The following is a 27,745-nucleotide window of genomic DNA, read 5'->3' as shown; positions in this document are numbered from 1 at the left end:
CACGTGTCACCTGCTGATTGTCCAGACATGGATGACGTGCACATCCAGAGTAATTTGATTTAATTTTATATATTAATTTTTTTTACAATCTAATTATATTAAATCATTTGCCTTTAATGTTTTAATTAATGGATATTTTATTTTTATAGATGGACTGGGAAGAGTGAGGAGGACACGAGGACCCACTCGAGCACGGGATGTGTGGAGCCTACGCGAGGATGAGAAGATCGTGTTACATTGCAATGAACTGGGGCAACCCATCAAGAGGGCTGCAAGCATTTTATCGACTTTTCTAGGATCGGTTGCGCGGAAGGGTCAGTTGTGTCCGCTCGAAATGGAATGAAATGCTTCCTTCGTATAAGGTTGAGCTTCTTAAAGTTATTGAGGTAAAGAATTGAATTTGCTTACTATCACAATTTTATTTTTTGATTTAACATTGTTATAATATTCTTTAATTACTTTGATGTAGAAAAAGTTTTTGCTCCCTAAAGAGAGTCATGATTGGGTGCTGAAGTCTGTCAATCGCAAGTGGAAAGAATATAGGGCCAAGTTAAAGGCGGATTGGAAGCACGATGGTATGACAGAAGAGGAGGTTGCCCGTGTTTGTCCTCCTGATGTAATCCCTCATCAGTGGAGGGAGCTTGTCCACTATTGGTTTTCCGAGAAAGCTCAGGTTGTGTATATTTTTTTCAATACCTTATATTGTATTTATTAATAATTTAGATTACAAATTTATATTGTTTATTCCTTTTTTGGGAAGACATATTCCAACATTGGTAGAGTTGCACGAGCCTCTCAGACTGTTCCTCATACTTCAGGTTCGATGAGTTATGCTCGACGTAGAGCTGAATTCGTAAGTTTTTTTGAAACTTTTTGAAATTATTTTAAACTATTCTATCATATAGCATGTATCATGATAACGAGCTTGCCAATATATCTTTTGTTGTAGATGGATGATAATGGAAGGGAGCCTGGTAAGGTGGAGTTTTATAAGATGACTCACACCCACCGAGATGGCAGTTTTGTTTGGGAGGAATCAAGAGATATAGTTGTATGTATTTATCTTTGAATCTTTCAACAATATTTTTATTAGTTATATTATTGGCATACATTAATATGACCTTTTCTTTTGAGAGATATAGGACAGGGCAACAACTCTTATTTCAGAGCGCGTCGGGGAGTCATCATCATCCGACGCGACTAGTCATGTCGAAGCTCAGGTGCTCGCTGAATTATTGGGCCCAGAGCGTTATGGTAGAGTGAGGGGTTATGGCGTTGGAGTTACCCCCACTCAGTTGTCTGCAGTGGGCATGTATACAAGAAATGCTGGAGAAGGTAGTAGCAATGCAGAAGTTAGTAGACTTCGGGCAACAATTGAAGATATGAAGGATCGCCATCAGGCAGAGTTGGCGGAGTTGAAGCAGAACCAACAAACTTTGCAGTCTCAGCTTGACAATATTTCATCTATGTTACAGCAATTCTCCCTCCTCAGGTAAATAACTATATGTATTTGATGACTTTACATATGTATCATTTATTTTGCATGAGTTAATGATTTTCATATTCTTAACTTCTAAAGTCTTTTTTTTTTTTGCAGATTCCTGATACTTCAACAGCTCGTAGAGATAATGATGGCGCTACATCCGGTCCGTGATACTTTTTAGACTGTTATTTAAGGAGTTTTCTATGTATCTTTCTTATATTTTTCAAAGTACATTGTAATTCTAAACTTATTAATTATATGACAATATGAATGTTTTGAATGATCTGAATATTTGTGTTGATGTAAATGTAATGCAGGTTCATATTGATGTAAATGGTGATTTATGACAAGCATGTGTTTTTCTAATTTTTTTTAAAAAAAATTCCACGGCCGACGCTTTAAAGCGTCGTTAAAAACCACATCTGGGACGGGCTGAAACGGTTTAGCCGACGCTTATAAGCGTCGGCAAAAACCACCCCAACAACACCGGCTCGCCCGAGTAGTGGTCTATGCCGACGCTAAATTGCGTCGGCAAAAGAAGATACACCGACGCTTTATTAAGCGTCGGTAAATCCTGGACTTTGCCGACGCTTTCCTCTTGCGTCGGCCAAAACCTTTTCCACTCAGGTATAGACAACGCATCTACGACGCTTGCTGTTGCGTCGGCTGGGTTTTGGCCGACGCTAATAAGCATCGGGAAAAATCAAGAAAAACGCCGGCAAATATTACTATTTCTGTAGTGTTTGTATACTGTAATTGGCATGTACAAATATAATTTTTTGTTCTTATTATTCTTTTTCAACAATCTATATGCGGAGAAGAATTTATTTCAGAAAAAATAAAATAAGATATCTTTTCTTTTGAAATATATATATATATATATATATATATATATAAAGGTTGGGAAGAGAAAGGATTGGGCTAGATTTTCGTGCAAACTGAAAATAATAAAATATTACTCATTTTCCTAAAAAAACAAAGGAATTAGGAGGCTGGAAACCACTAATCTGTGAAGAAGAAAATGCTTTAAATACCTAAAGTTATTGGACGGTTCAGATGTCTCCTAATTTTTTGTAAAATATTATAAAACAGTACCATAACAAAACTTTGAGATTGGCCATTATTATCCCACTTCTGTCCGCTCGAACAAGTAATAGCATAATGCGATCATCTTTTCGTCGAAAAGAATGCTACTCTAGAATCTTCAAGCACATCCTGGTGCAACTTTGATATTTACGTGCATGTCTCCAATCCATCAACTAATTTGCTGGCCCTAGCTATGTTCAATTACTTGCTTAATCCCTTTGGCTACCAAGAACTCCTGATGTTCTTGATATCGATTGCAAAAACAGCACGAAATAATATAAAAATAGATATTTTTGTTATAAACTATAATAATATAATGCATGGTATCGCGGATTTAGGCATGAGAACATCCACCTACTGCTGGGATTCGGTTCCTGAAATCACGAGATGGGCAAACAAAACCTATCCCAAGTGGGAAGACAGTAAGGATGAAGAAGAGGCCTTTTTCTTGACTGCTTCAATGATCCTATTTGGCCTTGTACCCAGCATTTTTTGGATTTATCACACTAGATTCGGTCTTATATATATATACATGAGAAAGGTAATCAAAAAAAAAAAAAAAAGATGAGTTCTTCTTTCTTTTACCACTTAGAAGCTGTGCGAGAAGAAAGTCTCATGCACGGTTTTGAATGAGAGAAAGAAGTGAGGAATTCTCTTTTCGACTCTGACTCTCCCACTCCAGTCGTTGCTTTTCTTTCTGTTAACTCGCAAACAACGGCGTAGGAGGCTTTCTCAAACTTCCTCTGTTTTCATTCAAACTGGAAGGTCATCGGGGGATGTCCCAAGCTCTTGAAAGATATGAACAACGGACCTCCACTATGGTGGAAGAAAAAGCGGACATCAACAGTGGAACTGGAAGTGAACCTAGAATTGTTCAAAGAGCGCGTCATTTTTTTTTTTTTTTGCTAATGCGGGTGGATCATACCTGACGGGACCGGATACACCCAATAAGGTCAAAAAATAGGATACCTCGGAGTGCTAAGGGCAACTCCCCATCGCTAATCCACAAGGTGCCTTCGGAGTGACAAGCTACATACGCAGCTACCCAATCCGCAGCACCATTACCTTCACGGTAAATATGCTTGGCCTGAAAGGCCCATCCATTCCTCGTCATAGCCCAAATGTCACGGAGCAAGGGATGATCACAACCGCCACGCCTTGGACCCTCTGGATCCAACTGACAACGGTGGCTGAGTCACCCTCCAGGATAATGGACCTAGCCCGTAAGACACACCGGGCATGGCGAAGGCCCGCCCAGGCTGCTGTCAACTCCGCACTCGGAACCGAAGTGTCAAATAACTGACTGCCACCGGCAGCCACAACCCTGGCACACGGGTCCCGAATAACAAAATCCGTGCCTCCCCGCATACCACCATCCAAAACAGACCAATCAAAATTGACCTTGAGGAAACTCGGGGGTGGGAGCTTCCAGGTGAAAAACACCGTACGAAAAGAGCGCGTCATTCACATGGAGGCTTCTTCTTGCAACTTGGTATTCAATGCATGAAATAATTTCACATTCATCAAGGCAAAGATATCAGCTAGCAGCAGCATCAATCGTTGTCATCATGTCTCACGTCGAAAGATCCAAGCGAGCCTCGCAAACTATTAGAACCCATGCAGTTCATTCTGCAAGGAAATGCACCTTCCCCGTACGTGCAGGCTGCTACATATTTCATATTGCATGTAGATGCGTTGCAGCAGTAATCTTTTTGAGCAGTTATTGATTTTTTTTTTTTTTTTGATTTGGTTCGGTTATTATGAATAAGTTATGGCCGACAATTAAACTGATGAGCAATGGCCAAGACATCAAGATGACAAATCCCCGTATCTTCTTTTGCCCAAGGAAAGTAAAAGAATGGCGATATGCATTGCTTAAAAGATAAGAGGCACTCAGATGTCTTTTATATATTGCAAATTGCACCTCTTGGATTCCTCCTCTTGCATCGTTAATGAATTTATTAAAGCACAAGTGGGCTCATGGAGCTAGCTTTTTCATTAGAAGGATGTGCCTACAGGATGATGATGTCGAGTCGTCCACATGGAGTGAAAAAGAAAAATAAAAGTTGTCTTTAAAGTGTACGTCCCGTTAGTGGGAGGTCCACTCGGGTCCAGTCGCGCCCTTCACGGACTGAGCTGAAGAAATGGACCATATTCAAGTAGGACCATTAATGAGCCGAGCTGCTCGGGCTCGGGCTCGGCTCGTTAGTCGAACGAGCTTGAGCCCGAGCTCAAAACGAGGACCGTTTAAATCCGAGCCCGAGTAACTCACGAGCCCAAATGATCGAGCTCGTGACTTAGTTCAACCAAATGAGTTCAAAATTCAACGGTTGAGATCATTTGGAAATCCTGCATCTAACGGGTCAAGGCCCTCCTCTCCAGCTTTTCTAGTCTCCTAGTCGGCTAGCCCTCCTCTCCAAGACTCCAACGGTCCAACCATCCTCTTCCCGACCTACCCCGACCTCCGACTTGTTGCGGCACTGCCCTAGCTCCTTCTCCAACCATCCTTTAGGACCTCGATCCCTCGACTTGCTCCTCCCCCGACCGGCCGACCCCAACCCCGACTTGCTGCGGCGCTGCCCTAGCTTTCGCTCTCCCCTTTCTTTCCGGTGCTGCCATTGTCTCTTCCAAAACCACCTCTAAAGCAAGCTGGGATTGAGATTGGGAATAAATCTAGTGGTCTCGGCGGGGGCGGCGATTTTTCGGCAGATGAAGAAGTGACGGAAGAGCTCGTTGGTGGGGAGCTCAACGGGCGGCACGGTGCTTCTCTTCTTTCTCATCGTTCTCCTCCTCGGCGCCTTTATTTCCCTCGGTGAGTTTCCTCTACTTTCCTCATCGTCCATCATCTCTTTGCTCCTCAGCTCCTCTTCTAGGTTTCTGGATTTAATGAGGTTACTTATAGTTGAATTAGAGCACAACTGTATTTCTTTTTTTTCTACACTACTAACATACAATGATATACTCGGCTGCAATTTAATCACACTGAATAAGCATATATCCCTACAGTTTATGAGTTGAATAAGCATCTTGGGACCCACTGAATAATTGTTCCTCATATAGAATGCATGTTGTCCTTTAAGCATATATCCCTACAGTTTATGAGCTGATGTGCAGAGTGAAATTATCTATCAAAGTTTAAGTACAGTCTTTAACCAAAATGATGTTTGATCCTAAACTGTCATTTTGTGTGGTTTTGTCCTTGAATAGGCTTTGTATGGCATGTTTATGTACTAAATATATAATTTGATTGGTTGTTTATATTTTTCAAGAAATGCCAGATGGCCAACCTCAATCCGATCAACATGCCTCTATAGCTTATAGTGCAAACGAAGTTGTTGAATTCGAAAATATTATTGATAAAAATGATGAAATGGACGAAATGGAAGAAATGGTTATAGAACAATCTTAGGATGACCCAAACAAGAGGAAAAGATCTGAGGTGTGGACTAAATTTGAATATATAACAGTAGATGGCAACACAAAGGCAAAATGCAATCATTGTAACACTAAATTGGCATGGAAGAAGGATGGTGCCACAACTCATCTTAAAAGACATTTAAAAGCTTGCATACCTTGAAAACTTTCTAAGTCTAGCGAAGACAAAGAGTTAAAACAAAGCTTATTGTCTTTTGAGGCTACTCAAGGTCATGCAATGCTAGCAACTTATAAGTATGATAAAGACAAGGTAAGAGAGATTCTTGCAAAGATGTTTATTGTCACACCCCGAATTCGGTTCATGACACGGCCGTGTTATCGCCAAGTTAAGCATACAATAACACGCAGCCACTTTAAAACTTAAATGTTTCATCAATAAAAGATTGATTATAAAGCATCTAAAAATAGCAACATTTAATGTGTCATTTTCTTTTTCCCATAACCCTGAAGCATGTCACGCTCCTTGTTCCTATCATCTCCTATTCATCTGTAAAAAAATAAATAAATGGGTGTGAGCTATAAAGCTCAGTAAGTAACAATGCATAATCTTATCAGATCAAGCATAATATTTTTGTATGCCAATGCACTATTTGAAGAACAAACAGTTGTAATAAAGAAAGCATTTTCCAAATCAAACCAGACGTAAACCTTTTGTCTTTATTCCCTGCTTTAAAAGCCGTACTCATCATTATTCTTGCTTTGAAATATGTACTATTATTATTCATGCTTTGAAACCTGTGCTTGTAATAAAGTAAACATTTCATATAATCAAATCTTTGCCATAATCAAACTAGTTATAAAACTATGCATGTCCATTCATGCAACTTCATAAATATGATTATGCATCATAAAATTTTTGCCATTTATGCATCATAAAAACTTTTGCCATATATGCATCATAAAAACTTTTGCCATATATGCATCATAAAAACTTTTGCCATTATTTCATACTTTGAAATTCATACTCTCAGATGGTAGTGTAGCTATGGCCGCTCTTATTCCCACGGCAAGGCCTTTACCACTGCAGGGTCATCTTCCAGTTACTATTACCCACTGGCGGGGGTCGTAAAGCCAAGTTACTTTTACCCACTGGCGGGGGTCATATGCCTAGTTACTGTTACCCACTGGCGGGGGTCATACATAGCGATCTGAGAGTTCTTAAAATATATCATGCTTTTCATAAATCTTTTCTTATAGATCCATTGGAAAGTGAATAATGGCATCATGCTAATAAAACTCATGATCATGCTGAAAACTTTATTTTTCCATGCATCTTTCTACATCATCATAATCATGTGTACATAATATAATAATAATAATCATGATGGATGCTATGTATCCAAAATCTTATAATCATTTGCTAACACATGCTTGATCCTAATTTTGTGAAAACATAAATAATCATATACAATTTCATAATTGAGTAATCACAAGTATTTGATGAAACATAAGATTATATCAGGTACTTTTTCCACAATTCTTATACATAATTCCAATTGCATAAATAATACTTTTTCATCTTATAAAACGTGATACATGATCCATAATAAGATTAAGACAGGTTACTTACCTTAATTTGCTCGCCAAATGCCAATTCTCCAATACCTAACAAGATCATTAAATTACATGTCACTTGCACATTTAATTTCTATTTAAATTACATTAAATTACATAGCTTTCGGGTTCATGCCCATGGCCCAATTCAATTTCTGGTTCAGGCCCATGGCCCAATTCAATTTCTGGTTCTGGCTAATTTACTTCCTAGTTCAGATTTGATTTAATTTCTGGCTCAGGTCTGATTCAGCTTCTGGTTCAGATCTGATTCAACCTCTGATTCAGATCTGATCCAACTTCTGGTTCAGGTCTGAGCCAATTCCACTTCTGGTTTAGACCAAATTGCCCTCTGGTTCAGGTCTGGGCCCATTTGCATTCAGGCCTGATGTTTAATTGGGTTCTGAATAAGGCCCTTGGCCTGATTTAATTACTGGGCCCACTTGTATTCAGGCCCAAAAACACTATTGGTTAATTTATAATTATACCTTATCAGTTCTAATTAATTTAAAGAGAACCTAGCCTCAAACTATATTCAATATAGTCCCTATATTAAAATTCGAGCTTTTCAGGCCCAGTTAGTTTTGGTTTTAAGAACACTGGGCTCGGACCAGGGTCCAGCCCGGCTTCAGGCTTCTAAATCCAAATCTATTTGAAGCCCACCCCGAAATTAGGCCCATTGCGGCCCACCACATTTATTTTATTTTATTTTATTTTATTTTTCTTCTTTTCTTTTCCTTCTTTTCTTCTCTTTCTCTTTTTCTTTCTTTTTCTTCTCTTCTCCTCCCTTCCCGAACCTTCCTCTTCTCCTTTCCTCTTCCCGTCCCGATCTCCCCCCCCCCTTCTTCTCTTCTCACATGAAGCGACGAGGCTCGTGGGATGCTCGGGAGGGAGCCAGGTCCGAGGTCGGCGGTGCCGGCGGCCGGCCAACATCACCCGCTGTTCGGCCTGTAGCGGCCGATCCCCCCTTCTTCTTCATCCTTCTTCTCTTGCGAAGGGAGGAGGGTGGTCACGAAAGAGGTCGGCCGCGACCGGCGGTGCCCGTGGCCGAGCCCGTGGTCGCGCCTGCGGCGGCCGGCCTCTATTCCTTGGTGGAAATGGGGGTCGGAACCACCCTCTCGAGAGGAAGGGGCCTCCGGCCCACCGCAGCTCCGACCGAGGCCCGACGGAGCTTGCAGTTGGAGCCGGCGGCTCCTCCCTCGTTCCCATTAGGGTAGGGGAAATAATCCATGGTCGTGGCCGATTGTGTCAACGCCGGCTCAAGGGCCGAACGCTGCAGGTTGAATCTCCCCCTTCCCTCCTCCTCATCTTCTTCCTTCTCTTCTTCACCCTTCGATTTGTTCTATTTCATTTTCCCTTTTTGGTTTTTCTTTCATGGCTAGACTGGATTCTACTTGAATGAAATATGAATGATACGAGGGAGAAGGGATCAAGACTTACCTAGCTCCAAAGCAGAGCCTTTGATGTTTCCTCCGGTGATTCGGATCCCTACTGCGATGATATTGCTCCTGCTTCAATTCCTTGTAGCAGAAAAATAGGGGAATGAGAAGAAATAAGAGGGTGATGGAGTTCCTCTGTGAAGGATCCATAAGCCTTAATAGCCCTCAGCTGGAAGAGGAGAGTAGTGGTGATCGTGGCTGTCAGGCGGTTGTAACCGTCTCAGCTGGCGATCACCGCCTCTAGGTCTCCAGATGGGCCAGCCATGTTGGGCTTGGCCCATTAGCTCACTGTATGTGGGCTGGTCCTCACATTTATAGTGCATGAGTATCTTTTTACGATGATGGAACATCAGTTCTTTGTTTTATTCTGTAAAGCTATTAACCCAAAATTTGAGCTAATAAAGCGGGTTACAATTAGCTTAACGACTGATCTATGGATGTTTTTTAGTTTGTTGGGGTTTCACTTAGACCATTTAAATTCCTTTTGATTGTCATTGCCTTTGTGCTTGGATGTGGTTAATACATAACTTGATCATTTTTCCTTTTCTAAGCATAACTCCATCCTTTTTTGATGATTGTACAAGTTTGTTGCGATAAGAAGCTGCCATGTTATGAAGAAAAGTATTACAGCTTTCCTCTTTGGCACGGTGGCACCTCAGATAGGTATTACAGCTCCTTCATTTTCTTTTCTTTTTTGTCTGGGAACCACAATTTCTTCTTCTACAATTTGTAGAAGCTCTGGGCAATTGGCTACATGACACTTCACCACCATGCTAATCTTGTAATTTTAACATCATCTTTGAATTTGTCACACACTAATGATGTGGTATAAACAATGCAAACAGGACGGAGTGTCGCTTTTCCGGGTCATCCTTTGGATTCTGTTCTGACGCATGAAGTCTGATTTCAATGGCAATGCTTTGAGATCATTAATGCGGTGAACACACATGTTACTGAAAAATAGGCCAACTATATAAATTGCTTATTGGAGGGTGGCTGTATGTCAAGTTGTAGTATCCACACTGCATCTCTTTTAATCCTTTTAAAGATCTTTTTCAATTTAGGAGCTAGGCCTATTAGCTGGAACACCCGTTGGAACTTCACTTATTGATGCCCATGCTGCTGGTGTTGGAGTTATGAAAAGTGTTGGGTTAAAAATGGATCACTCAAAGCACGTGATCAATTTGCCGGCACTTGATGACGAATGTGACGACAACAAGCATACTCTTAGAGCGCCCGACCTCAGAACACTCGGTCTCGGCACCAACGACCCCGGAGCTCATAACCTCGATTCCGGCTGAGTTAAGCTCGATCGACCTTAAAGCCAAGAAAGACCCAGTCAAAGAGAGAAGCGGACCTCCCCACTCCATTGAAAATCAAGTCCTCCTCCTCCATATCTGGGATCAAATCTCGCAATCTCCGCCTCAACGGCTGTCAACATTCATATCCGCACGATCTCAACGGATCGCCAGCTAGCCCGAAATCTCGAGCCGATTACGGTAACTCATTAACTTGCACGATCACGTCCGATCATAGGTAACCGCTACACCCCCTCCTTTAAAAAGGGGGAGAGCTCTAAGCAAGGGACTTCTTCTTACCCTCGGGCCAAAAAATAGATTCATACTTTGCTTATCTCCATTACTTCTCTCCACAAAAACCTCCTCTCTGACTTAAGCATCGGAGGACCTGTACCGGAACCTCCGGCTACAGATTTCTTGCAGGTCCGCCGGAGATAGCCGTCCGCCACCATACAACCAGCTGGAGCGCCTCCTCCTCGGTCCGCGGTCACCTCCGGGTCCAATTTTCAGCAACAGAAAGCACGCCTATATCAGAGTCCAAAGCTGATGGTATGTGTTACTGCCAGATATACTTCATTTTTTGATTATGATTATTTATACATAATGTCCTGGTCATTTTAAGGCTAGATGTGCATTCCTAATGGAAGAAGTTTCCGTGTTTCAGTGTCGGCTGAGGAAGTCATATGCCATCGCATGGCTTTAGTATGAGGAACATCTACTTGCCGTATGTCTGTCTCACAGAGCAAACTGTTTATACATTGGTCGCTATATCCTCTCTGCATTATTCTTAATGCCTCTTTGTTGGTGTTGATTTTCGAATCTATTTTCTTTATTTAGCAATGGTGCCTGAATACTGGCTCACTGAAGGTGGTCAAAGTGCAACTGGTGCCCTTCTAGATTACATGGTTGAGAACCATGTTGCTGCTCCTCTCCTTGCCAACCGTGCTGCTTCGCAAAGTAGGTTTCCTGGTTTGTATCTGAAGAGAGATGATGATACCAGAAAACTAATGTTTCAAGGGGCGACTTGCATGATGATACCAGAGGAACTTTGTTTACTGCATGACCGGTGCCTTGTGTCGGTCAAGCTTTCCAGTGGACAATATTAATTAGAGAGCTGGCTGAGTTGCTGATAATTTTCCTCCCCAAATCTCTTGGTAAATCAAATGTTGTTGTATTAATGGATGGTAACTCTGTTTCACTTGCTGAAGAAATACAATGACCATACCATTTCTACTTTTTTTTTTTAATAACTCAGTCTCACAAGCAGCCGCTGGCTCTCTGATTCAAACAAAACCCAGCTTGTTAGGTAGCACAAGGCAATACAAATAGAGGATATACTGAATTGCACACTTCCACAAGGGACTCTATAGAGGATATACAAATAGAGTTTCCTAACATACTGGATCATTGTTATCGAGCCCGAGCCCAGGCTCGGGCTTGAGCTCGTAATTGAAAGAAGCTTTACGAGCTCAAGCCCGAACCTTTGCTTTGCCTAGCAAGCCTAAGCTCGAGCCCGAGCCAATAGCCTAGAAGTAAAGAGCAAATAGCTTGCTTCTTAAATCATTTTAATTATTTTTTTACATTGATTAGACCTTACAACTCCATCAAATGCATTGTTCTTCGCAAGAAAATTCCATCAAATGCATTGAAATCATCAGCATTTTGCAGTAAAAGACCATAATGTTCTTTCTGCGCAGAGACTAAACAGTATTATGCCTCTGGTGGCCTAAAACAAAATAGATTGATATGCATGATAGCTAAGAGAATCCGATGCTGATAGTCAGCATTAAGATTGACAAAGCGACATAATCGGATGAGTACGACAGCATCCATTATAGGGAGGCTTCTGCCAAAGCCTAGTGGTAAAAGAAGAAGATGAGTATAATTGCAAAAAATAAAAACACACACGCAAACAGATATTATCGTCATTTAATAGGAATACTTAATGCGTTAGGGAATTGGCAGGTTAAGGGACTGGATCATTCGAGAACAAAAGGTAAGCAAGTTATAGCGAACAAAAGGTGATCATCTTCTTGGATTTTAGTACTGAAACAGGGACTCCAACCATCAAGATCACTTTCCCCGTGAAGACTCCGTAAGTAGCTCTGCGTCCTTTCTTCATAGTACGTACAGATAACTTTTGCTGCCAATCCAAAGCAAACCCAATCCCTCCAGCTTCCGTTTACCGATATTTCTTAACATTGGTTCCAGTCTCCATCTTCGTGCTTTGCAATCTAACGAGAAAGCACAAGTATTATAAATTTTGGCAAGAAAATAAAGATAATGGGGCAGGCGGATGATTGCAGATAAAATTGAAGGAGAGCCATGGTTCAATCACAAAATAGCATAGTGCAGGCGACATGCGAAGCAAAATAATTATTTTAAGGGCTGAAGTTCTCCTTTCAGAAAATGGAAAGAGTTGAAGTTGACCATCCATATCATACAAAAAAGACGATATCAAAGTAAGGTGGTCAGTAGTTGAGATGGAACCTGTGCAAGATTGTACCTGGCATGCATGCATAATATTCGATTGGGTAGCCCTCGACAAAAAACTGCTTCTGGATTTATTACATCTTCAAGCTAGAAGTTATTTGTAGGGAGGTGCGTGGACATTTGAATTTCCAACTCCAAAACAACACTTATGTACAACTGAATTCTGATGACCGGTAAATATTGTTGACTTAAATATGCAACTTAAAGGCCACAAAGATGTTGCTTGTGTGGCTTTACCACATGCATTTACATGACTGATAACTGCTATATCTTTTTGCTGAGCATCGGGCAGGAAATTCATGGCAGCTTCCTGTACATCTTCATATGCAAGAGCATGAAGGCCAATAAGAAACCTCATGTTCTTGGCAATTTTCTGCAAGGTAGAATGCAATATGAATGTTAGCAATCTGATCTAAAAGTTGCACTAAATTGGTGCTGATGGTGAGAGAAAAAATCACTCAATTCAAATAACCTAAGGTGGACGCTACCTACCAGCTTAACATAATAGGAAAAGATCGACTGAAGTTCAGAAATAAATAGAAGTAAATTCACATTAGGGCAGAAACTTACTCCATCGTTTGTGTCTAGAATGGCAATGGATGTGTTCCTTGTATAAAGAAGAAGAGAAAGAGAACATAGAGATAAAAACTCAATATGGTACAGATCTATGCATGCGCGCACACGACAGGTACACAAATTCTTATTCACTAACATCTATAAATCTGAACTTCCAAGTTCCTTCTCCAAATTCTGAAATTCTGATCTCTGCTGACCACCCTAATTTTCGTAGGCACTGTTTGGATCGGGCATGGGTAAGGATAAGTTATACCAAAGGTATTAAATTGTACCAGAATAAACAGCTATAAACCTTAAAATCCGATTGGGCAAAAATGGTGCTATACCAAGTAATGATTGCATTTATACTCATTATTTGTTTGGATACCGATGGGGGATGAACAAATGCTATTTGGATATTATTTGGGGAGAAATGGATGATAAAGGTAATTTTTTTATGAAATTGGACAGTCTGCCCTTCAAATTATATTATTATATAATGTAACAGTATATTATATAATAAATAATATGAGAAAATACTAGATAGCATATTTATATATATTATACTATGATATTGCATTATATATCATACCCTAATTTTAAATATAGTAATATAATATTAAATAGTATTATATTTTACAGTAATATCATAATAATAATACTTAATATTATATGATATCATATTATAATAGTTTACAATATAATATTACATGATAATATATTAATATAAGATGATATACAATATTAGTAACATTACATTATATTAAAATATTATAAAATATAATATTATTCCATTATTTCTTGACTTTCGATATATTGTATACTATAGCATAATATAATATAATATAATATTACACTATTAATTATTGTAAATAGATGGAGGCTAGTATCCGTCATTTCGCCCATTTGATGGGGGACAAAAGGATGGTCTAAAACTGGGTTTTACCTCGGGTTAAAGTTAGAAGGGTCTCCTACATGCAACTTTAACTCGGTTTAATGGGTTTCAGGCAGCATTGATCGGATAAGGAGGACCTGGTTAACAGCTCAAGGTGTTTGGGAGCCATCCTGTGTATTAATCGAGATAAACCCCATTTATTCCCCTTCCAAACGGTGCCTTAAGTTGAAACAGATAAGGCTTACCCTTCCAGACTTCCAGTCCTACCATTCAATATGTTAAGAAGATGAAAAGAAGGGGACCCACATTCAAGTAACCTTAAGAATTTTAAATTATAATCACCATGCCAGCTATGAAGCATGACATGGATATGGCAAGACATGGACACACAGATGGCAAATATAGGAAAAGTAGAACGGTATTGGTAAGCTACCAAATTGATATATTCCACACTTCATATATTAGCATCAACTTCCACAAACTCATTATCTAACCACCACTCAAGTCTGTACTCCATATTTTTAATATCAACATCACAAGCTCCAAAATTAACCATTAGCTAACATTCATGAAAAAAGAATGAAAAAAATCCACATTCTTCGAGGCATATTCTTAGTACTCGAGTGTATCTAAGCAATATCTAAAGTACTTTTTAAATTTGGAAAAAAGGATTCTTCACACAAGTGTCAGATAGATATTCTCAAAGTATCCAATGATATTGGTATGGGATACACATCCGATATGGTCATGCATTGTGATTTGAACTATTTGTGTTTCTTTGCTGCCAATAAGGTAAAAGACAAATTCCAACAGCTTTTGCAAGAAGAGAGAGTTCTCAGTTCTCAAGCAAAGATAACTATTAAAAGCTTCAAAGCATCACCACCCAAATTGCAATACACAAAATAATTCCTTGTGCAATTGATGAACAGAGATCTTCATTGATGACCTGATGCTAACTTTTAATAATGGGACAACCGTCTGATGTTTATGAGAGTACATAAAAGGTGGAAGGCCACAAATTGCTAATGGTTAGAGCACAGTTGCATTTGTTGTAGTACTTTGTATGACATCTTCAAGTTGAGGGCGATGGTGGTTTCTTGCCCAAATGTTTTATTTTTATTTCTATTTTTTTATTTTTCCACATAATGTTTATAAGATCATTATTGCTAATATGTGAAGCATTCAAGACATGCACATAAATTCATTTATTTACGCTCGAATAGAATAGGAATCAATGTTTCTATCTTAACGCATTCTTCATTGACCATTGGTTATGCAAATGTGCTTTGAGTTTTTAAAATTTCTTAACATTTTAATTGGATAATATGTTATCCTCAGTTGGATATTAAGATTCTTAAAGAAATACTATAATTTCATTTAATAGTTTTTTTTAACAACCAATCATAATAAATACTATTTGTTCAGATGGATTTTATTATGTGCATTCCAGATACCTGCTTAATGTTATAAAATACAAGCAACATTTTGAAGTGCAAAACATATAGAACTCAAATTTCAATGAAAAATTCTGCATAGGTTTTTGAAAAGTAATTTAAGATTTAGTATGGATTAATCGGATATCATATAGATCCAATTAGCGCTTTAGAGGTTCTGCACAGAGAAAAATCAAAGTTGCAAGTTGGTTAAATTTTCCTGCAGACCTGTAATTTGATTTCATTCTAAAAAACCAATGACAAATAGTTGATAGCATGGATGATGCAGTTAAGGTTAAAGACATAGGAATCTAAATTGCGGCTGGGTTCAAAAAAGTTGCTGTATTAAGATAGAGCAACAGTAACCGACTAACATCATGCAACCAATGGATCACATGATTCACAAGACATCCATGTCTAATTAACAAAGTCACAAGACAATCTAAAAAATCACATGAAGACGAAGCATATGTCAACTCTCTCACAAAAGCTAATCCAAAAAATACATCATTAGATCTTAATGCATAAATCGAAACTGTCAAGTCTCAAGTTAACAAACAATAACCCAGTGGTGAGACATAGGGGTTTTCTTCCACCTCAGAAACGGTAACAATAATGGGTATCTATAGGCTACCTGTTTTTATAACTGTGGAAAATGAGTAAGAGTTACGATCTTATCTTTAATTCCACGTTCTCTATTACAACTGTATAGTGATGCTTGTTTTCTGTATCTCAGAACACTTCAAATTTTTGATTAAACTAATTGCAGGTCAAGTGGCACATGGTGCCAAGTGCAACATGGTCTAACTTAGCTTGACCAACGCATACAACAAGCGATGAAATAGTGTAAAATTTCAAAGGAGTCAAACATCTAATCAGGCATGAAATCATGACACATACTTCTTAATTGCGGATATTATTGCTTATTCCCTTCAAGCGCCTAGCTTTCAGTTCATGCTCCTTTTCTGCTCCTTCTTAATTATAGCAGCTTTTTCTCTACGCAACTTCTTTGTCTCTACTTCCATTGCTTTGGTTAGAGTGTCAATTTTCCTTGAGAGCATCTACAGAAGTTGTTATGCTCGGTGATAAATGGACCCAGATAAAAGAAATCACAATCAACGTTAAAAGATTCTAGTCGAGAAAAAAGAATAGCAAACTTTGAATGAAATATACCTCAATTGAATTATCCTTGTCTTTCAAGCACTGGTCCTTCTCATGGCATGCTTTTCTTAAAGAAATCACCTCCTTTTGCAGAATATCATAAAAGACACCTGAAACAGTATCATCACTAACAGTTTCTATAGGATCTGATGGTTTGCCTCTGGTGAGCTCCTTCTCTGCATCAGTTGCTGTGTTACTAACAGATAATTGTTCAATCTCTTCTCCCAGAGAATTATCACAGTGTGGATCTCCAAATGACTTCGATCTACAACTATATTCATCTGATGACCTTCCTCCATCGAAAGACTTCGATACACCCTTTGCATATTTCAGCATTGTATGGGATGGGCCAGACATTGTTGACAATCTTCCAACAGGAGCAGATGATTTCCTCGTGGCAAACCTGCTTGATAGAGTATTTGAAGAAACTTCAGCTCCATTTACTGAACGACTTCGAGACAATCCAATAGGACTGCTTCGAGTTTCATAACAGATGCCAGAGCGGAGAGATGATTTCAGTCCATCCTCCACAACCTTCAGGCGTAGTTGCAATCTTTCCTATAGATGAAAAAAAAAAATAATACTCACTAACCTCCCACCACCAGCATGAGAAGACAAATAAATAAATAAATGTTAAAGAAACCACCATACTTTAAGTTGAACCTCTGCTTTGGCAGTACGTTCTGCTATTGAAAGCCTATCACGAAGCTGCTGCATTTCCGCCTAAAGAAAAGCACCGAATTATATGGTGGTTTTAGATGCTCACATATCAACCCAGACAACAAAATCAAATTTTGAAGAATACCATAAGAATACGCCGTTCTTCAAGCCACTGCTTTACAGGAATAACTTTGTCATTGTCACATTTCCATTCATTTGCCATTACAGCTGCAATGCGATTTTCTGTAACCATCACACGAGACAATGTTCTCTCAAGTGTTCTTTTCTCCCCCTACAAACAACAAAAACAGAATATTAGGAAAGAAGGGAACTGTATTATTAATTTTCCCGTTACAAGATCCATGTTATCAGTTATAGGATAAAGTTTGAGAATCTGTACCTTCAGCTCATTAACTTGACGCTGATAATCACGTACAGCATTTGCAGCAGCAGCTCCCGAAAGGAGAGCCTCCTCAAGTTCATGAACAGTCTGGCTCAGCTTCTCAACCTCTGTAACCTTTTGACGATGCATTTTATCTAATATTTTGTACTCTTCCTGTCATATCACATAGCTGATATCATAAGAAAGAACATAAACAATGATAATCATCAGCTATGATGTAAGTGATTAGCAGAATCGAGGTTGTTTTGTACTATTTTGCTCCTCCATTCCTCTAAGGAGAAAGAAGAAAATGGAGCAAAGGAAGATATGAAGACCACCCACCTGACATATTTCATTTTGTCTCATAAGTTCCTGGTTCTTGTTCTGCAAGTCATCAACAAGAGCAGCCTTAATCTTTGCGAATTGGACCTCTCTTTCTGCATCCAACAAAGCAGCTTCCTTGGATTTTGTTAGTCTCTCTAAGGCTCTGTTATCATCCTGAAGCTTTGAAAGCTGCAAAATATGGAAGAAAAAGCTGCAAGCTTCTTATGGTCCCCCATAAAAGAAGAAGAAGAAGTCCAGAGTGAATAATAATATTTCAATGTGAAAAGCTGCACCTCTTGCCTCAGAAGTTTAATCTCTGCTTCAAGTGGGAAAAGTATATCTTCTAAAGGAGGTAGGTCTTCATCCCTTTGAGCAGCATGAACACGCCGAAGAGTAGCCTCAGCTGCAAATTGTGCTGCCAATGCCTCTTTCTTTTCATCGGTAATTCTCTTTATTTCTAGGTTCTGAGGGTCCAGTATTCAAAAACCAGACAACAAACTCCAAACTATTATTTCACCTCTATTGGATACACGGTCCAACTTTGCAGAAAAAGGAAACAGGCAAGAAAGGCTGCAAATTAACAAAACAAATATGATGACCTAAAATTTAAGCCACACCTTGTTTTCAAGAGTAGCTTCTGATGCCTGGAGTTTCTCCATTATCTTTTCAAGCTCCTCGGTAACCTATTAGATCAAAAGATGATACGCATGTGAAAATTTTTTGAGCTGATGTAATGGAGAGGAAGATGGATTCACCAGAACAAGAATTCAGCAAGTCAAATTTTACATCTGCTAGAGCTTTATCCTTTGCTCGTTCTGTCAACTTTAGGCCCTTTATCTCACCATGAGCTTCAGCTAGCTCGCGGTCCTTTTCTGGGATGAGGGGAGCAAAAAAAAAAAAAATATTTCATGGTTTCCTTTTTAATCAACATATTTCTTATTTCTGTTCAAATGCACATAGATGTACAACTTTTTTGTTAGGGCACATCAAATATTAATATTTGCACTACGAATTTTGAAACAGGGGATTTCTCGTCACATAATGAATGCTAATAGATTCTATGACTAATTGCATTTCATTAATGCCCCATTGGGAAATTATTTTGTTCATCCTTCACCTGAACGTACATTGTTCATCCACCCTACCCGTATTTTCATACAACAAATTGAACCGATAAAAGGCATTGATTGAACACCAGGCTATCTAAAACACTTTGATGGACGAATTCCTGGAAATATTTACAGCCTATGGATGGCATGAGTACATCCCATTTTTCAATTCCTAAATAAACAACAATACAGCAAAATCTAGTTTTTCTTTTCCTTTTTTTCCTTTTTGGCATATAAACATGAGTTCCTTACAATAGCATCTCATCAAGAAAGAAAAAACGAAGACAGATGAAGAAAAGAAGTATAAACCTTTCATATCATTCTGAAGGCGATTGAGCTCAATCTTGACCGGATCGGAGCCATGCAACAGAAAAAGGAAATCCTCTTCATCAAGACTCGATCTTTTCGAACACTTCCTCCTCGCAGCCACCGCCGACCGGGAGAATTCCATCTCAGATCCGCACAGCCCCTCGGGATCCCCCATTTTTTCTTCAATTCCTCCCCAACCCTCTGCTCTGCGCCTACAAAACCCTAGCTTTCACTTCGCGGAGCAATCACGCCGAGGAACGGTACCCTAGCTCGGGATCCTCTCAGCCGATCGCCCGGATCGAGACGGAGGGGAGAGAAGGATAAAGACCCCTAAACCTCACCCTAGCCCTAGATGAGCTGCAGTGTGAGAGTGCCGAAATAGCTAATTTTTTTTTTTCGCTGTCTTGTCCGAAATCGTTTTTTTTTTTCCGTTCTAGCTTTTCCTTCCCGGATTTCTATCTCCACCGCCCAACTGTACATAACCGCCAGTCCCGCCGACGTAGCGCCTATTACTAATGAAATGACAAGAATACCCTCACCTGGTCCTTCTAAGAAATAACAATGACTTCAGCCTCCACGGCTAGAAACGGGAACCCCTGCGATAAAATTTTTATACCTTAGATTACGGTATCATTTTGGAGGGCTATCATATCATTCATTTTAAAAATAAATAATTCTTCTTCATCACCCTAACATGCCATATATCATATTAATTTTGAAAAAAAATGGGAGTTATTTATCTTCGAGATAGATGATGCGGTAGAAATTGCACTGCAAAGAATTCGGACTCAAATTAATAGAATGACATGTAAGCACCGACAAATGAATTGCATTTTTGTTGCCACACATATTATATCCTATATTTCATAAAATTGTATTTTATACAAATATTGATGATTGATATGCCTTTGAAATTATGAATGTATCACAACACAAGCAAGACAATGATGAGTAAGATGTATTTATATTGGAGCCTGGTATATTTCGTAAGTAGATTTCTTGGTCGAGTCTCGATGAGATGTAGTTGCTGTGATTTCTCCATACTTACTACAATGTAACCATAAGAAGTTAGGGTTGCAAGACCTCTAGAAATGGAACTCCAACCAAGGTGGCAAGGTCCAAAGTTTCGGGCTTCCAACAGCCATCCAAGGTAGAAGGAATAAAAACTTAAAATTTTTACTTGTCAAACATCCAAGAAAATACCAAAAGTGAGTTGCATGCAAGACTTCAACTATTTTGCAGCTTATACTTGAGCTCCCTTGAATGCAAAGAGGGTTACTTGCATGCAAGCACATTAGCAACACAAGCCTTTGTCAGAAGTTGTAGACCTCCACTAGCACCCTATTTGCCTCTTGATAGCAATTGCACATCTGCATCTCTTTTTATATTACACACTTGGACCCATGTATGTAGGGATTGAGACAAGTATTATTGGCAGCTGCACAACATTTATAATGCTTCCATCATCAACATGAGTAAGTTAGTAAAATGGATGCATCTTTACAGCACATATTGTGGCCTACAAGACTAACTTTTGTTGTCCTCACCTTCAAAGGGAGATATCAAAGCAGCAGTAGAAAAAGGCTATAGCGAAGGTTAGTTTAAACTTTAAGGACAAAGTGCCCTTTGTTAACGTCATTTGGATTAAGTGCCCAAGATTTTTTTAGATGCAAATAGTTTTCTATGCATCATTGTCGCTCTCCACACTGTCATGGGAAGGTGATGTTGGGTGATGCTCCAAATCCGCTTTTGAGCTGTAGCCGGGCTGCATGTCGGCCAAAATTATGAAGTTGGGAAGGGGCATTGAAGAGTTTTGATTAGAAGTAGGTGAGGCATGGGAACCCTGACCCCACGGTAAGGGATCTCCATCACTTTGTCCATCACTATAAACCAAGCTCAAGATGCCCATGAAGTGTGACGGTTGGGGGCTGAAACGGAAGGCACAAAACCTAAGCTGAGGGATGACAGAACAAATTTGGTTCAAACTACATGCCTACAATCATAGTAGCAAGTTAGTACCATTTACCTACTTGATTACTTTAAATACTCAAACTTCCATTCAACAAATAAGATTATAATATAACTGATTTAGAGACACTTGCAGTAGTATTTACTTACTTGATTGCCTCTCTTTCAAGAAGACTGATTACAAGAGTTTGTATAGATTCGATATGTCCAGTTGCATAATCTTGTGTAAATGTACTACTATAATCCAAAGGACGCAACAATTATACAAATACATAGACTCTAAGAGACAGAACACTAAAGATATTTTTAATTGGACCCGATTAACTAGTACAAATGAATACTTTGTTAAATTTAGTTTAGTTCCCAACACTCCCTTAAAACCAAATTTCCTTCATGTGCCATTTTAAGCATCACTTCTGGCTTCTTGTGTAATGTTAAAAAACGAAAAAAATCAAGGGGCTCGAAAACATGTAGCTCTTCAATTGGTGTTGTACGTCTGCCGCTTTTAAATGCAACCATACTCGTGACCATTTAAAAATATTCATCTACTTGCATATCATACCTTCACGAGTTCAACCTTGGAGCTCACTCTTCTCGATCAAAGAAAGCATTCATGCTAATCCAACCTGTATCATAGAAGAAATTCTCTGCTAATTGCTAGAGAGAAATGCAATGACCATGGAAGCATAGCTGATTTTTTGATAATAATGGTGGGAGCACTGTCAATATTTAAAACTATCAATTTTAAGTACTTGAGAGAAATCTTCCAAGGCTTAAATCCAGAACCTCCTCCTAAAAGGAAAAGAGGCATAGTTTAAGAAATAGCTTATCCATTCACATCTTTCCTCAGCTAAAATAAATCTATTTGGCACATGATATCCCCTTCCCTGTCATGGACAAAAAACATGAAACCTTAAGTCATGGCATTGGTTGTCCCATGTGCAAATGATTCAGGTTAGCTTGGACTTTTTCTTTTTCTTAATAAAGAAGAAGAAGAAGCAGGGGAGAAGGAAGGAGATGACAAAACAAAACAACCATCAGCACTTCCAAAAAGAAATAGATATATAACCAAGAAGATCAAGCAAGATCTGTATACGCGTCTAACTTAAATGAACGAGTAAGACAACCGAAATTGGGCCAGGCCTCAAAGCTGGCCCTCGCTAGCGTTTCTCACTGTCGACGACAGAGCTGAGCTGGCTGGGGAAAAGCAAAACGGGGAAGGAAAACTACAAGGAGGAGAGAACAGGAATCGAAGCCCTCAAACGACAAACACTGGAGTTATTTCCCTTATTCCACTGAATTATGCCACCAGGTGGGCTGGTCTTGGAATTTAGATCTCAGCCACAGCCTAAGGCAATTAATACACGGTTGACATGAAAGAAGATGCAGAGAAAGACAAGAAAAGATTGCAATGCCCAGGACCACCCAATCATGCATGCTTCAGGGGTCAAGCGACCACCCTTTCATCATGCCATCGGCTCATTTGCCGAATCACCTTAATTAATACACGGAGGTCCGGCAGCCCAGAAGGAAAAAAAAAAAAAAAAGATAAGAAAAGAAAAAAAAGCAGAAATTAAAAATTCGAAGACCGGTTGCTATAAGAACTGGATGGACGTGCTGTAGGTCTGGCCGAACTTCCAATTGGAAGGCGCGACGTTGTACGCCGTCTGGACGCGACCGTCGTCGAGCTGCACACGGAAGGACAGGCTCTGGCCATTGAGATAAGAATTGCTCTGCCAGTTCATGCCCCAGTTCCTGCTCATGGCTTCCCATTTCGTATTGGACCCTTTGATCCACATGCCAGAAATTACCCCACTCCCACCTACATTGCTTACCAGGACCAGCTCGAAGTAGTCCCTTCCATTGACGGTGAATCTGATGCCTCCACTCCTACGACATGAAACCCTGCATGCATGCATGCATGCAAATTAATAGCTTGCTTTATCGTTTAATTAAGCTCATGCAAATAAAACTAATCTCTTATCATCTCCGAGACAAAGACTGAAACGAAAAAACAACGGTTGCTCATACCTTCTGTAATATACGGGCACGATGCCTGCTCTGTAGATGGCGATCGTCTCCCAAGCAGGCTGCGACATGTCGAAGTGCTTCCTCGGCGGGTTGCACCACCCGCCGTTGTCGCTGGGCTGGTCGTAGTTTGGCGGGCAGTAGTTTGTGGCTGTCACCGTGATGTGCGCTCCCCTCCTGCACCATTGTGGTGCTTTCTTCGGATTGCACACTATCTGGAAGCACGCCCCACACATGCTCCCACTGTTGAAGAGCGCCGTGCTTAATGCCGTGTTCTTAATCCCATAGCCGTCGTTGTAAAGATTCCCATAACCACAAGCACCCCCTGCATATATTAGTCTCCCTTGGCTCAGAAATCTTATGGTTCTCAATTGCATTTTCAAGAATCATGGACCAAATTGCTCGACAGAAATTAAAAAGAAAAAAAAAAGAGAGAAGAGGAGGAATTAGTGATCGAAATCTTCACAAATTATGTGAAGCTCAGTCGCCGGCAACATTCTAATAACACAAACATAAAGCTTATCCATGTAAAAGAAATAGTTGGAGAAGCAATACTAATAGACCAGCTATATACTTTTGAGTTCGTGGATTCAGAAAATGGAAAAGCAAGATGATCGATTAGAAGACCGACCCATAGTTCCAGAAGCATCACTTCCTCCGTAGAAGGTTGCATGAGCCTCTTCCCACGCCGCTCCTGCTCCTCTGAACCTAGGGATGAACAACGCCAAAAATATCAGCACAGCACCTCCAAGTTCTGAAGCCTTCCCCATCTCTCTTCAAACTTCGAACTCAAAATAGAGCAAGTTCCTTGCAACTTAATTTGCAGAGTTGCGTCTCCTCATCCTCTATATATAGCCCTCAGTATTACCTCAAACAATAACTTTTAGGCAGGACCTGACCATCCAATACTTTATTAATACGATCGACCTAGCCTATTATTTAAATTTTCTCAAGAGATTTGAAGATGCTTGTGCATGTTCCAAAGCCTTGAAGTTTACGTAGGCCTAGTCATTGATGAAATCGAGGGTACGGTGTGGTACTTCTAGGGTGGTACGATAGGAGATCGAATCCAACTTACGATTATAATGAAAAATTAATAAAGGTCAACCAATCTACCTTTTTTTTTTTCTTTTTTCTTAATTTTACCTTCGCCAATTGCGTTCCATTTAGCAGCCCGAACGTGCCTTAGCGTGTAATAAGGTTGACAAGATGTGTTTTATATTGCAACCGCATCTCCTCAACCATTTCCAATGGCCAATACCATGGAGGCTAAACCATGGGAAAGGATGACTTTGGCGCTATAAGAACATGCATTGCGTTAGCGTCAATGAAGAAACATTTAGTTCGTACTGAAAATAGGACAATGAACAATATCCATGTGGTTGGTCGGGCGAAATATATGCAGTCTAAGATTAGAAAGGCAAAGCATGAGGAGTACGGCGAGTTTCATGGGACGACTTCATAAATTTATTGAGACTTGAGAGGGAGTTGAAATCATGGAGCACATTTGATCATGAAGCCTAGCACATGCTTTTCCTGATGAACTCTGAATTATGAATTTGCATGTGGATACGTCGGTGTCACATGGCAATGCTAACATTCGTCAACTTTTAAATCCAAATGTTGCATGTTAATGTGGATTTGTAAATAAATCTGGATTTACTAGCATTTATTTTCCCTGTTGGCATTGTTCTATCCGGTAATTCGGCAGTATTTTTTAGGGTTCACATAACAACTTATATCAGTCAATAATATTTTTTATTTTTAGTTTGATCCTACATCAGCCTATATTATTTTAATTCTTGTATGGAGTCTATATACGAGTATATATATATGACCCCTGAGATGTATCAAATATGATGGAATAGAGAAATAAAATCACTTTTTTCTTTTTTTTTCTTATTTGTCTCTTCTTCTGCAAATATTTTAACATAATATCAAAGCTACCGATGACGCAACCTTATGCCATCATCTCTTCCGCCTTTGTTGTGGCCGCCGTCGCCATGTCAAAAAGCTTTGAAGACCTCCATTGTTGATCTATCGATCTCTATTTTCGGGTCAATCAACACCCAAAAATCTTCTATTTTTCGGTGGATCTGTGAATCCTCTGTTTCTCTGCAGATTCTATATTTCCTAATGAATCAATATTAAACTCATTAGTAGATCTGCATATCCTCTATTTTTTATAGATTACTACCCGAAGATTTTTTGTTTTTATAGATCTGCAGCTCCTCTCCAGTATTTTTCTCCCCAGCTTTAGATCTTCGATCGTCTCTCCTCACCGTCACTCAGCCCTATTCTCTCCATCTCCAGTTTATTGCCTCCTTCGGCTCCTTCACCTCTCAATTTGAAGCCAATTACTCGTCTTCAATGGTACCACCGTCTACGAGGATCATTAAACTTTGGTTGCCTTCTCTCTGAACTTTGTTCTCACTGTAATTGTCATCTTCTATGTGTTTTTCCGCTACCACATATCAGACAAGTCAATCAGCCATATCGACAAATATGTCAGTCTATTACGTCGGTCAGATATGTATATCAGTTTGTCAAATCGACTTCTATGTTGTTATGTCAACTCCTAATCTGCTACATTAGTTTCTGAGCTACTATAATAGCTCGTATTCTGCCACATCAGGCTCTATGCTACTACTTCTGAGTTACTACTTCATCTCTTAATCTAGTACGTCAATTTTTCGGTCCATTTGTGATCTAGTTTTCAAACTGAAGTTGGCACCTATAGTACCATCTTGAGTTTGAGAGAGGGTATTAGTATAATTTTATTTATTACATAACGACCTGCATCACCAATAATATTTTTCTTTATTAGCGTGATTCTATATCAACCTATATTATTTTTCTTTATTAGTATGATCTTGTTAGAGTGATTTTAAAAATCACATAATAACTTATATCAGTTAGTAATATTTTTTATTGTTAGTGTGATCCTTCAATAGCCTATATTATTTTTCTTATATATATATAATGTCTGAAATATACCGAATATAATGGGATAGAAAAACCAAATTATATTTCTTTTTTTTTTCTTATTTTTCTCTTCTTCTGCAAATATTTTAACATCGAACTCACTCCTCCCTCCTTGACGCATTCCTTTCCTTCCTCCAATCCCCCTCATTCTCTGCCGTCGCCGCCTCTATCTCTCTCCGCCGCTGCCGTCGCCTTGGGTGTCCTCCCCTCCTTCTCCGCCGTCCCTTTCGCCATCATCACGATGGGCTCCGCCCTCGCCGGCCTCACCTCGAAGCCATCATCTGGCTGACTTGTATGTGAATCCTAGGTCGGGTCGGTTAATGGGTCAAACGACCTATTAAGAGGTCCATGTAGAGGGCAAGGAGGAAGGCAAGGCCTCAAAGCAGGCGAGGGAAGGCTGGTGAGCGGCGATGACCCAGGAGAGGTAGAGGCTTGAGAGGATGGGGAGGATGTGATGCAACGGAGTACCGAGATATTCAGTTAATTTGGGTTTCATGGCCACAACTGTCAACAGGAAGGAGAGGACAACGAGGTGGAGGTCGGGTTCAAAAGGCCTGGAAGGCCCAGCTGGGAGGTCGAGGCTGGTAGAGTTGACGAGGGAGTCAAGGACAGGGGCTGCGAACAGGATGGCGAGGGCGTTGAAGATGGACTCCTTCAAAGATGATTTCATGGGTTTCTCGCTGGGGTTAGGGTTTTGGTTGACGACAGACGCCGGCGGAGGAGACGATGGTGGTGGTGAAGGAGCAACAGCCACCTGCAGCCATCAGCATGGAGGCGGGGGACCAGTCCTCTCGAACTCCAAACCTCTCCGCCGATGGGTGGCGGTAGGGTTCAGATTGACGTCTCTTTTCGCACGTAAAGGAAATCCTGAGTTTTATTAGGGAGGAGTATTTTACAAACAACATTATCTATCATTATCTTATAATGGTCATGAGATAACCTACGCCAACTATTGTTTAAGGGAGATGGATGATGGGATTACATCCTAAAAAAATAATTTTGAAAGCAAATTGATGCTTTAAAGTTTTGGTGGTTAAGTATGTGCCATTGTTCCTTTCTAAACAGCCCATTCAACTCTATACTCTAATGTGCAACCATGGATACAAAGGAAATTTTAGGTATACTATTTCTACTTGTACAATAAAATAAGG

General features: G+C 39.7%; 1 protein-coding gene, 3 long non-coding RNA genes and 1 pseudogene across 6 annotated transcripts; 2 read left to right on the top strand and 3 right to left on the bottom strand.

The window, feature by feature from the left end:
- Positions 1-6,264: 6,264 nt before the first annotated feature.
- Positions 6,265-9,132, bottom strand: LOC148714979 (uncharacterized). Its single transcript, XR_015975918.2, has 3 exons — positions 8,996-9,132; positions 7,575-7,609; positions 6,265-6,491 (listed from the first exon to the last, which is right to left on the bottom strand). It is a non-coding gene; the product is annotated as an uncharacterized LOC148714979 (long non-coding RNA).
- LOC148714978 (uncharacterized) lies at positions 8,694-10,199 on the top strand. 2 transcript variants are annotated; one of them, XR_015975917.1, is made up of 4 exons: positions 8,694-8,834; positions 9,579-9,657; positions 9,840-9,931; positions 10,059-10,199. It is a non-coding gene; the product is annotated as an uncharacterized LOC148714978 (long non-coding RNA). The 2 variants fall into 2 exon arrangements; XR_015975916.1 differs by lacking the exon at positions 10,059-10,199 and having other exon boundaries at positions 9,840-9,979.
- A 500-nt stretch (positions 10,200-10,699) lies between these two features.
- On the top strand, positions 10,700-11,525 carry LOC103695584 (uncharacterized). Its single transcript, XR_005510582.3, has 3 exons — positions 10,700-10,841; positions 10,957-11,016; positions 11,130-11,525. It is a non-coding gene; the product is annotated as an uncharacterized LOC103695584 (long non-coding RNA).
- Positions 11,526-16,568: 5,043 nt separating this feature from the next.
- Positions 16,569-20,083, bottom strand: LOC103695582 (microtubule-associated protein 70-1-like; annotated as a pseudogene). The gene is made up of 10 exons (XR_015975915.2): positions 19,614-20,083; positions 18,982-19,067; positions 18,813-18,878; positions 18,489-18,659; positions 18,214-18,384; positions 17,890-18,045; positions 17,635-17,781; positions 17,481-17,552; positions 16,842-17,387; positions 16,569-16,729 (listed from the first exon to the last, which is right to left on the bottom strand). The product of XR_015975915.2 is annotated as a microtubule-associated protein 70-1-like (transcript).
- A 2,976-nt stretch (positions 20,084-23,059) lies between these two features.
- On the bottom strand, positions 23,060-24,406 carry LOC103695588 (putative expansin-A17). The gene is made up of 3 exons (XM_008776956.5): positions 24,241-24,406; positions 23,613-23,934; positions 23,060-23,486 (listed from the first exon to the last, which is right to left on the bottom strand). The coding sequence occupies exons 1-3, from the start codon at positions 24,377-24,379 to the stop codon at positions 23,177-23,179; spliced, it is 771 nt and encodes a 256-aa protein (XP_008775178.4). The 5' UTR covers positions 24,380-24,406; the 3' UTR covers positions 23,060-23,176.
- Positions 24,407-27,745: the final 3,339 nt, after the last annotated feature.

This window comes from Phoenix dactylifera, chromosome 2, assembly GCF_051530095.1.
Source record: "Phoenix dactylifera cultivar Ajwa chromosome 2, Ajwa_hap1_PhDact_Kaust_v1.1, whole genome shotgun sequence".
Classification (NCBI taxonomy): domain Eukaryota; kingdom Viridiplantae; phylum Streptophyta; class Magnoliopsida; order Arecales; family Arecaceae; genus Phoenix; species Phoenix dactylifera.
Note: the sequence above shows the minus strand (reverse complement) of the source record. Positions and strands in the feature narration are given on the sequence as shown.

Excerpts from the sequence above, each read along its gene's own strand:
- LOC103695588 (XM_008776956.5), bottom strand. The coding sequence starts at position 24,379 with ATGGGGAAGGCTTCAGAACTTGGAGGTGCTGTGCTGATATTTTTGGCG. Across the intron at positions 23,935-24,240 it reads TGATGCTTCTGGAACTATGG|GGGGTGCTTGTGGTTATGGG; the intron begins GTCGGTCTTCTA and ends TAATATATGCAG. Across the intron at positions 23,487-23,612 it reads GTGCCCGTATATTACAGAAG|GGTTTCATGTCGTAGGAGTG; the intron begins GTATGAGCAACC and ends GCATGCATGCAG.